At 35.0% G+C, this 11269-nt stretch overlaps 2 protein-coding genes across 5 annotated transcripts; both read left to right on the forward strand.

Annotated features, from left to right (window-relative positions):
- The first annotated feature begins 894 nt into the window (after positions 1-894).
- Positions 895-4052, forward strand: LOC105313430 (contactin-4-like). Of its 4 annotated transcripts, none has more exons than XR_002185524.1 (11): positions 895-1211; positions 1271-1348; positions 1395-1505; positions 1557-1980; positions 2031-2327; positions 2507-2803; positions 2866-3162; positions 3220-3489; positions 3573-3601; positions 3651-3755; positions 3806-3879. XR_002185524.1 is itself a non-coding variant. In XM_019998772.1 (11 exons), the coding sequence occupies exons 4-11, from the start codon at positions 1764-1766 to the stop codon at positions 4015-4017; spliced, it is 1719 nt and encodes a 572-aa protein (XP_019854331.1). In that variant the 5' UTR covers positions 895-1211; positions 1271-1348; positions 1395-1505; positions 1557-1763; the 3' UTR covers positions 4018-4052. The 4 variants fall into 4 exon arrangements, 2 of the variants coding, with proteins under 2 accessions (XP_019854331.1, XP_019854332.1); XR_002185523.1 differs by having other exon boundaries at positions 3803-3875; XM_019998772.1 differs by having other exon boundaries at positions 3573-3593; positions 3803-4052.
- Positions 4053-4787: 735 nt separating this feature from the next.
- On the forward strand, positions 4788-7131 carry LOC109583427 (hemicentin-2-like). Its single transcript, XM_019998774.1, has 8 exons — positions 4788-4906; positions 4985-5281; positions 5518-5817; positions 5880-6179; positions 6232-6501; positions 6575-6601; positions 6660-6765; positions 6817-7131. The coding sequence occupies exons 1-8, from the start codon at positions 4849-4851 to the stop codon at positions 7022-7024; spliced, it is 1566 nt and encodes a 521-aa protein (XP_019854333.1). The 5' UTR covers positions 4788-4848; the 3' UTR covers positions 7025-7131.
- The last annotated feature ends 4138 nt before the right edge of the window (positions 7132-11269 follow it).

Here is an 11269-nt window from a genome sequence, read left to right on the forward strand (position 1 = left end):
TTTTGACAACTTTAGCCCAGACACTGTACTTTGGCCCAATTTTTTAACACCTTAAAAATTTGTAAAAAATTAATTTTGGTCAGAATTAGCTCAAAATTTAAAAACAACATAGAAACATGTATACGTATTAGACAAAATTATTAAGATGAAGAATTTTTACTTTGTCATTTTTGGCAAAATTTGGTTCATGAGACTGTACTACAGTACAGGGACTTTGGCCCAATTTTTGAGCAACTTTGAAAATTTATAAAAAATCTAATTTTGGTCGGAATAAGTTAAAAATTTAGAAACAATATAACAAGCGTAACTGTGTAAAAAATATTCCTATAATTGATTTCACCACCTTGCAATAATAACTGGATTTTATTAAGACTTATTGAGGCTCTCTCTGCCTTCTAATGCTTCTAGAAAAGTCTTTAGACAGTATCTCTATGTTCTCTTGCTGTTAGAAAGTACTTCACTTTGTCCCATGTTCAAGCCGCCATTTTGTTTGCCGTGACCACACCCACTACGTAAGGAGCGTGGGCGGGTGGTTGCTAAGGCTTATGAATTTTGTTATTTCTCCAATACAACATGTATAGAAGAAATGTAAGTGTGGACATACAAATATATATATATATATATATACAAACATCGCACGTGGGTGAAATCAATTATAGGAACGACCTGGGGGCTACGCCCCCAGGTCGTTAAAAAACATGTATATGTATTAGAAAAAAATTGTAAAAATAATGAATTCTCATCTTGTCATTTTTGATGAAATTTGTTTCATGACCCTATACTATATAGTACAAGGATATTTCTGAGCAACTTTAAAAAATATGAGGGAATTATTTAACTAGTAATAATTTTTGATAGCAAACCTTAAACCCTATGTGTAAATGATCATTACTAATACAATTTGATTTCAATAGGTATTCCATCATCTCCAGTGATAGTCTCTACCACCATCATACCTGAATTCATAATACTAAGACTTAGCACACTATTTCCTGGTGACACTAGTATTAGCTTTATTGTTGATATCACTGATTCAGAATCTCTAATAACCAGTGTATCAGATGAGTTCACTAACTATCAGTCTAACAGTATTGTTAGTATTAATATTAGTATACCTAATGGTGGACTAGTATCAATAAGTACACTAGCATTAAATCAATATGGAGCATCTAATGAAACAATGATTGAAGGATTCCTTAATGTACCACCAAGTGAGATGATCAAGATACTGTGTAGTTCATCATATAGACAAATTTTACTTATGTTACAGGTCCTATTGTACCAACACCAAAAACTACAGTCGTTTATACCATTAGTACTCCATCTGTTTCTAATGAAGTTTCAAGTGGTTAGTACATGTTTAATTCTAAAATGTTGTTTATTTTTTGTACAAGGATTATCAGGTGGTTCTATTGCTGGCATAGCTATCACTGGTGTAATAGTAACAATAATTATAATCATCATGTTCTTTATTATTATTATACAGCATTTGTACATCAAAAAAGGTAATGAGGATAGTGAGCAATAATTTCATAACTGATATTTGTATCATACAGTTAAATCTAATACTGGAGAAGAATTAATAGTTTCTAATAAAACTGATGCATCAACAATTCCTTCAGTACCAAATGAAGCATATGCAACAATTGATTCACTTGTTAATGTACAAGAGAATGTATCTTATTCTTCATTACAACCAAATCAACAAGAATCAATGAGTGGATCTAGAACTACAGGCAGTACCACTGCAGTACCTGCAGTCTATGAAACAATTAGAATTGAAAATACAGCAACCAGTTAATGTGCTATATGTGCTATATTTGGTTATTGAGTTTAAAATTAAGGTGAATTTATTTATGGGGGAGGGTCAGGCCACTGTACCTAAAACAACTTCCTATCATAGCATAGTTACAGTTTACAAGATGTTGCTGCTCCTTTTTACTCTTATTACAACTATTTCAGCTACAGATAATGGGACTCGTAAGTTCTTAATGGTATGTGACATGAAGAACAATTTCATCCCCTTGTAGGAAGTATTTCCCTTCCATCTGCTAACATTCACCCTCCAGATTCTTTCATTCCTATCAGCAGCCAGTCCATTGAGCTAAACTGTACTGGGGTAGGGGTACTTCGATGGTACAGAGGTTACAATTTTGATGCACCTCTTGACAAATTGACCCAGCTTCTTGAAGAGGGTATATTGTCATTAAAGATTGACCTAACTAAAGATGGATATAGTCATGGCTCAGATGACAGAAATCGTGCTTATTTTTGCACTGCTACTAATACATTTGGTGTGGCTAGAAGTAGAACAATACAGACAGCATGTAAGATTGTAAACTTGTTTACTGAATATAAGTTTTGTAGATGCATAAGAATGCATCAAAATTTCTACAACAATACACAAAGCTGCTTTTGTAAAAAACACATTGTTGTGAGAAAGCTGCTTATGTAAACATAAGTACCATTAGCATAATTTTTAAAATTCCCTATTCTTTTGTCATAGATTTTAAAGGTTTTGGTGATATTGATAACACAACAGTCATAGTTAGACTAGGGGAAGCAGTGGCTCTATTCTGTAATGTGACACAGCGACCTATACCTACCATTGTATGGTATAAGAATGACACAATTATAGTAACTAATACAGTCAATGGAAATCCAAAGTCTATATTGTTAGATGATGGACAGTATTTAGTTATATATAATTTGGTTGATGATGATGTAGCTGCTACATATAAATGTGGTGTTACTAATGTTGTTAATCCACAGAATTCAAGTCACAAGTATACATTGAATAAAGGTATGCTCCCTTCTCCTCCTTATATTCCTTGTCCTCTCTATTCATCTCTTCTTTCTTTCCAGTCAATACAATACCTGGTGGGTTTTTAGTATATCGTCCTCCAATTGCCAATCAGTTTGTTGCACCTCATCAAAATGTTTCATTTTATTACATTGCTGCAACTAATTCCAGTGATGATGGAAATGGTACACTAGCTGCTGCTGCTGGAAATATTGTTAACTCTACAGCACAAGATCATTACTTACTTAGAGTAAGGCTCAACAATGAAGGAACATCAAGGTCTAGTCTTGTTTTGTTTTTGACTCAAAATGGTATTACAGTTGATGGTTCTATGTTAGAAGTAGCATACACTGTTGTAGGTTAGCCATACAATATAAATAAAAAAAGTAATTATATTTTTTATCACTCTATTTCAGAGCCACTTACTGTCACACAACTTTCTATGACAGTAAACTCTACATTATTTCATCGATTTGAATCAGAAAGCATCATCTTTACTTGTGCAGCTACTGGCACTAATATTACATTAAGGTGGTACTTCAATGGACTACCATTGATTAATGACAAGAATACACTTGTACTAAGTGATCTCACAGCATCTAGTGCAGGAGTATATCAATGTTTCTGGGATGGAGTCTTTGATACAGATAAGGAGTCTATCTCCTGGGCTCTGCAAGTATTACCTAGTGAGTGAATAGTCTATATAGCTATGTCCTATAAACTGTGTGATCATCATATGTAACATGCAATGATGTTGGTTTGTTCTTAGGTACTAGTCCTACCAGCAGAGGTGAGAAAGTAAATTTATGCATTGGTATCAAATAAAATGACTATACATATTACATAGCCTTGTCAAATGAAGCTATTATTGGAATATTGTTTGCTGTTAATCTGCTACTAATATTAGTGATAGTGTCTATGATCATTATATTCTTCAAATTTATCCGACAAGGTAATACTACATTTTACATAGTTTAGCTTACTCATATGCTATTCCAGATAATAATAATAATAAATCTACTACTGGTACTACTAATGAAGAAGATGAGCCACAGTCAGTACAAAATGAAGCATATGGTATACATAATAAATTTATGAACCAAGAATCTATAATCACAAAAGATGATTCTTATGAGTCACTATCCCCTCCTCTTCCTCCTCCTTCTCCTCCTGTATATTCAAATGTAATACAAGTCACAGAAACATTGGTCTAACTGTTTTATGAATGTAACTACTTATTTGTGTTCAGTAATCAGTATTTATTTTGCATTAACTAATGTAATGTTGAGAAGTATGTCATGACACACACCTCAATTCCTCCCACTCTGATAATTGTATGACACTGACAATGGCAGGGTTGCTCTTGATTCTATCTCTATCTCTACTTCAATTGGCTCTGGCTGAAGATGTTATTTATCAACCTTTAAAGAAAGGACAAGAAGTAGCACTGGCTCCTCTGATGAAACAAATACAATCAACCTCAGGTTGTACAAGAATTATCAAGTGGTTCTATTGCTGGTATAGCTATGACTGGTATAATTGTAACATTTGTTATTATCATTATACAGCATTTGTACATCAGAAAAGGTAATCATGATAGTGTGCAACAATTAAAAAATGACTTTTATTACAGTTAAATCTATTACTGGAGGAGAAGTAATACTTTCTAATAAAACTGATGTATCAACAATTTCTTCAGTACCTAATAAAACATATGCAACAATTGATTCACTCGTTAATGTACAAGAGAATGTATCCTATTCTTCATTACAACCAAATCAACAAGAATCAGTCAGTGGATCTAGAACTGCAGGCAGTACCACTGCAGTATCTGCAGTCTATGAAACAATTAGAATTGAAAATACAACAACTAGCTAATGTGCTATATGTGCTATATTTGGTTATTGAGTTTAAAATAAAATTTTGAATGAATTTATTCATTCATGGGGGAGGTGATCACTGTACCTAAGAATAACTTCCTTAGCCAATATTTGAGGATGTTTCCATCATAATTATTCTATTATAGCATAGCTACAGTTTACGAGATGTTGTTCCTCATTATAACTCTTATTACAACTATTTCAGCTACAGATAATGGCACTGGTAAGCTCTTAAAACATGTTCTATAGTGCATGTATGTGAAATCAAGCAACAATTTCATTCCCATTCTTAATTTTGCAGGAAGTATTTCCCTTCCATCTGCTAACATTCACCCTCCAGATTCTTTCATTCCTATCAGCAGCCAGTCCATTGAGCTAAATTGTACTGGGGTAGGAGTACTTCGATGGTACAGAGGTTACAATTTTGATGCACCTCTTGACAAATTGACTCAGATTCTTGAAGAGGGTATACTATCATTAAAGATTAACCTAACTGAAGATGGATACAGTAAAGGCTTGGATGACAGAAATTGTTCTTATTTTTGCACTGCTACTAATACATTTGGTGTGGCTAGAAGCAGAGCAGTACAGACAGCATGTAAGTAATGTTGTTAATTCACGTGAACAATCAATATGCTTTTAGCATCATAAACTGCTTAATCATAGTGTATTTAAGCATCTAAAGTAGATTTATATAGTTAGGATAATATTATTTTTCACACTATATAAACTTTTTCCTTCATTATAATTGTTATTATTATTATTATTTTATTAGTGGTTGAAGTTGTCACACAAAGCCATTTGTTATTTGAGCATTATCTTTATTTGTTATAGATTTTAAAGGTTTTGGTGACATTGATAATACAATTGTCATAGTTAAACTGAATGAAGCAGTGGCTCTATTCTGTAATGTGACACAGCGACCTGTGCCTACCATTGTATGGTATAAGAATGATAAAATCATAGTGCCTGATGCAGCCAGTGCTACAAGTCCTAAGTATACACTATTAGATGATGGACAGTATTTAGTTATATATAATTTGGTTGATGATGATGTAGCTGCTACATATAAATGTGGTGTTACTAATGTTGTTAATCCACAGAATTCAAGTTACAAGTATACATTGAATAAAGGTATGCTCCCTTCTCCTCCTTATATTCCTTGTCCTCTCCATTCATCTCTTCTCTCTTTCCAGTCAATACAATACCTGGTGGGTTTTTAGTATATCGTCCTCCGATTGCCAATCAGTTTGTTGCACCTCATCAAGATGTTTCATTTTATTACATTGCTGCAACTAATCCCAGTGGTAATGGAAATGGTGGTACACAAGTTGCTGCTGCTGGAACTATTGCTAAACCTATAGCAACAGATCATTACTTGCTTAGAGTAAGGCTCAATAATGAAGGAGCATCAAGGTCTAGTCTTATTTTGTTTTTAACTCATAATGGTATTACAGTTCATGGTTCTATGTTAGAAGTAGCATATACTGTTGTAGGTTAGCAAATTATATGCATATATGTATATTCTTAATATATTCTCTATTTCAGAGCCACTTGCTGTCACACAACTTTCTATGATAGCAAATTCTACATTATTTCATCGATTTGAATCAGAAAGCATCATCTTTAATTGTGCAGCTACTGGTACTAATATTACATTAAGGTGGTACTTCAATGGACTACCATTGATTAATGACAAGAATACACTTGTACTAACTGATCTCTCAGCATCTAATGTAGGAGTATATCAATGTTTCTGGGATGGAGTCTTTGATACAGATAAGGAGTCTATCTCCTGGGCTCTGCAAGTATTACCTAGTGAGTCCATATAGGCATAATCTGTATGCCTACATTTTTTTGGTGTTAATTTTTAATTGTATTTGATTTATAGATTCCAGTCCTACCAAAGATGTCAGAGGTGAGGAAATAAACAAAATAATGTGGGATATCAAATTGACTTAAATCTATTGTAATAGCCTTGTCACATGAAGCTTTCACTGGAATTTTGTATGGTGTTGATTTGCTGCTAATAGTAGTGATAGTGGTTATTATTGTTGCTGTCTTTTTATACATCAGAAAAAGGTACTTGTACTAGCTGCAGTTTATAGACTAGCTTATATACTATTATGCTAGGCTATGTAATTACAAATCTGCTACTACTAATGAAGAAGATGAGCCACAGGCAGCACAAAATGAAGCATATGGTATACGTGATGAATTTATGAACCAAGAATCTATAATCACAGAAGACAATGAATCTTATGAGTCACTTTCCTTTTCTCCTCCTCCTCCTCCCCCTCCCCCTCTTCCTCCTCCTCTTCCTGCTTCTATTCAAACGTAATACAAATCACAGAGACATTCGTCTAATTATTTTTGATAGTAACTTATTTGTTCAGTGTTCATTTTTGCATTAAAAGTTATTCATTATTGGTTTATTGTAATGCTGAACAGAAGTATTGTATAGGGGTTTTATTTTGTTGGTATAAAATTTCGTAAATTTGTTCAAATTTCCCATTTGTTGGTATAAATTTTCATGAATCCTACCTTCTGCAGTTATTTTCCTAATGTGCCACACCTCTTTTTTAATTTCGCAAATTTACTGAAAATGCAAAGTTAGCAAAATTTATTTCCAGTGAAATATAACCCCTATACGGTATGTCATGACACACCTCAATTCCTCCCACTCTATTAATTGCATGACACTGACAATGGCAGGGTTGCTCTTGATTCTATCTCTAACTCTACTTCAGTTGGCTTTAGCTGAAGATGTTATTTACCAACCTTTAAAGAAAGGACAAGAAGAAGTAGCACTGATACTGATGCAAGGGGCTCAAGTTAAACCTACTCAATATGCTCCTCTGATGAAACAAATACAATCAACCTCAGAATATTCTCTATGGATTGGTATACCAGAATATCCACAAGACTTAGTGGAACCACTAGTAATTGAGAGTGGTATACAGAGAATAATAAAAGGAATGACATCTCAAGGTATGAATACAAGCCTCCTTTTCTTAGCTGGTCATTCTTTGGGTGGTGCTATGCTTCAAGACTATGTTCATTCTAATCCAACTGGTATCAAAGGTCAAATACTAATGGGGTCGTACTTGGAACGAAAATACAAGAATCAGACCTATCCTACACCAACGCTGACAATTGGAGGTGAACTGGATGGTCTAGCTCGTGTAACTCGAGTAATGGAGTCTTATTATCATTACACTCTTTATCCTTATCAAGGAAACAAGCCTAACCTCTTTCCTGTAGTAGTAGTGCAAGGTATGAGTCACATGCAGTTTGCATCAGGTACTCCACCATTCCTTGTTCAAGAGAGAGACTTGAAACCAGAAATATCTTACGATGAGGCTCACAGCATTGTTGCTAATCTCACGGCATCATTCATTAAATCAATACTGCTTGGTGAGACTACTCCTTCTCAGTATTTCCAACAATGGGCTAATAGTACTGGTGAGTTTCTAAAACCTTTACTGCTAGCATATCAAATGGAAGGATTCTATCATTTTAAACCACCCTGCTATGATGATCCACCTAGTCCTGCCTGCACTACTGGTTGCCCTTGGAGTGAGATTGTTTCACAGCCTATAATGGGAGGACTGCCTAATAAGAACAGTGTACATGATAAAGATGGCTTTCATCCAGCATCGGAATTTTATCCACATGACTACTTGCCAAAAATACTGAACAAGTGTCCTGTATATTCATCTTCCTGTGTCCTAAATACTACCTCAGTTAGTCAATGTATTTATGAAATAATAGATGGAAAATTGGATACTGCGTTTTTCCCAACATCGGCCAGTGAGATAAGAACTAAACTCTCGTCAAGACAGAACATCATGGAATCAGCTGGAATGGGAAAGGTTGACTTTAATAAAACTGATGGTGGATCGATATGTAAGACAATCAATGAGTATACCTACTCCTGGGCACTAGCTAATGCTGGATCAAACACACTGACTAGATACAAGAAACTAGGAGAGCCAATGGTCTTTGGAAAGGATATAGTGGAAAACAATGGACTGATTTGGATTTATTATCCTATAGAGTACAAACGAAAAACAGATGAGAATGGAGTGACGGTGCAAGAAGTAACATCACCAACAATGCGTACTCCGACTGATTTCATTCTTAAGATAACTGCAGGGTTTCACTTTTGTAAAGTATTATCCCCAGCACGTGCAATGGAATGGATATATGTGGACGGACTGAGGTTGCATGACTCATTAAATAATTCAACTAAAATTTAGTGTTTCAAAAACATAATTTTTGTGTCTGTTGCATGTTTAATTGAACAGGTGTACAAGACTATAGTTTATTTAGTTTATTCACGTACAATGAGGCAGTTTTTGTACTATTGTTCATCCCCCACATGCTCATTATTCATCCAATATACAACACAACTAAACAATATTCATACTTAATGCTGATTATGTAGCTATTGCATAACATTGCATGACACTGACAATGGCAGGGTTGCTCTTGATCCTATCTCTATCTCTACTTCAGTTGGCTCTAGCTGAAGATGTTATCTATCAACCTTTAAAGAAAGGACAAGAAGAAGTAGCACTGATACTGATGCAAGGGGCTCAAGTTAAACCTACTCAATATGCTCCTCTGATGAAACAAATACAATCAACCTCAGAATATTCTCTATGGATTGGTATACCAGAATATCCACAAGACTTAGTGGAACCACTAGTAATTGAGAGTGGTATACAGAGAATAATAAAAGGAATGACATCTCAAGGTATGAATACAAGTCTCCTTTTCTTAGCTGGTCATTCTATGGGTGGTGCTGTGCTTCAAGACTATGTTCATTCTAATCCAACTGGTATCAAAGGTCAAATACTAATGGGGTCGTACTTGGAACGAAAATACAAGAATCAGACCTATCCTACACCAACGCTGACAATTGGAGGTGAACTGGATGGTCTAGCTCGTGTAACTCGAGTGATGGAGTCATATTATCATTACATTCTTTATCCTTATCAAGGAAACAAGCCTAACCTTTTTCCTGTAGTAGTAGTGCAAGGTATGAGTCACATGCAGTTTGCCTCAGGTACTCCACCATTCCTTGTTCAAGAGAGAGACTTGAAACCAGAAATATCTTACGATGAGGCTCACAGCATTGTTGCTAATCTCACAGCATCATTCATTAAATCAATACTGCTTGGTGAGACTACTCCTTCTCAGTATTTCCAACAATGGGCTAATAGTACTGGTGAGTTCTTAAAACCTTTACTTCTAGCATATCAAATGGAAGGATTCTATCATTTTAAACCACCCTGCTATGATGATCCACCTAGTCCTGCCTGCACTACTGGTTGCCCTTGGAGTGAGATTGTTTCACAGCCTATAATGGGAGGACTGCCTAATAACAACAGTGTACATGATAAAGATACCTTTTATCCAGCATCGGAATTTTATCCACATGACTACTTGCCAAAAATACTGAACAAGTGTTCTGTATATTCATCTTCCTGTGTCCTAAATACTACCTCAGTTAGTCAATGTATTTACGAAATAATAGATGGAAAATTGGATACTGGGTTTTCCCCAACATCAGCCAGTGAGATAAGAACTAAACTCTCGTCAAGACAGAACGTCATGGAATCAGCTGGAATGGGAAAGGTCAACTTTAATAAAACTGATGGTGGATCGATATGTAAGACAATCAATGAGTATACCTACTCCTGGGCACTAGCTAATGCTGGATCAAACACACTGACTAGATACAAGAAACTAGGAGAGCCAATGGTCTTTGGAGATGATATATTGGAAAACAACGGACTGATTTGGATTTATTATCCTATAGAGTACAAACGAAAAACAGATGAGAATGGAGTGACGGTGCAAGAAGTAACATCACCAACAATGCGTACTCCGACTGATTTCATTCTTAAGATAACTGCAGGGTTTCATTTCTGTAAAGTAATGTCACCAGCTCGTGCAATGGAATGGATATATGTGGACGGACTGAGGTTGCATGACTCACTAAATAATTCAACTAAAATTTAGTGTTTTAAAAACATAATTTTTGTGTCTGTTGCATGTTTCATTAAATAGGTGTACATGACTATAGTTTATATAGTCTATTCACATACAATGAGACAGTTTTTGTACTTTTGTTCATCCCCCACATGCTCATTATTCATCCAATATACAACACAACTAAACAATATTCATACTTAATGCTGATTATGTAGCTATTGCATAACATTGCATGACACTGACAATGGCAGGGTTGCTCTTGATTCTATCTCTATCTCTACTTCAATTGGCTCTAGCTGAAGATGTTATTTATCAACCTTTAAAGAAAGGACAAGAAGAAGTAGCACTGATACTGATGCAAGGGGCTCAAGTTAAACCTACTCAATATGCTCCTCTGATGAAACAAATACAATCAACCTCAGAATACTCTCTATGGATTGGTATTCCAGAATATCCACTAGATACAGTGGAACCACTAGTAATTGAGAGTGGTATACAGAGAGTAATAAAAGGAATGACATCTCAAGGTATGAATACAAGTCTCCTCTTCTTAGCTGGTCATTCTTTGGGTGGTGCTATG

Source organism: Amphimedon queenslandica, unplaced genomic scaffold (assembly GCF_000090795.2).
Source record: "Amphimedon queenslandica unplaced genomic scaffold, v1.1 AMPQUscaffold_13306, whole genome shotgun sequence".
In the NCBI taxonomy this organism is placed as follows: Eukaryota; Metazoa; Porifera; class Demospongiae; order Haplosclerida; family Niphatidae; genus Amphimedon; species Amphimedon queenslandica.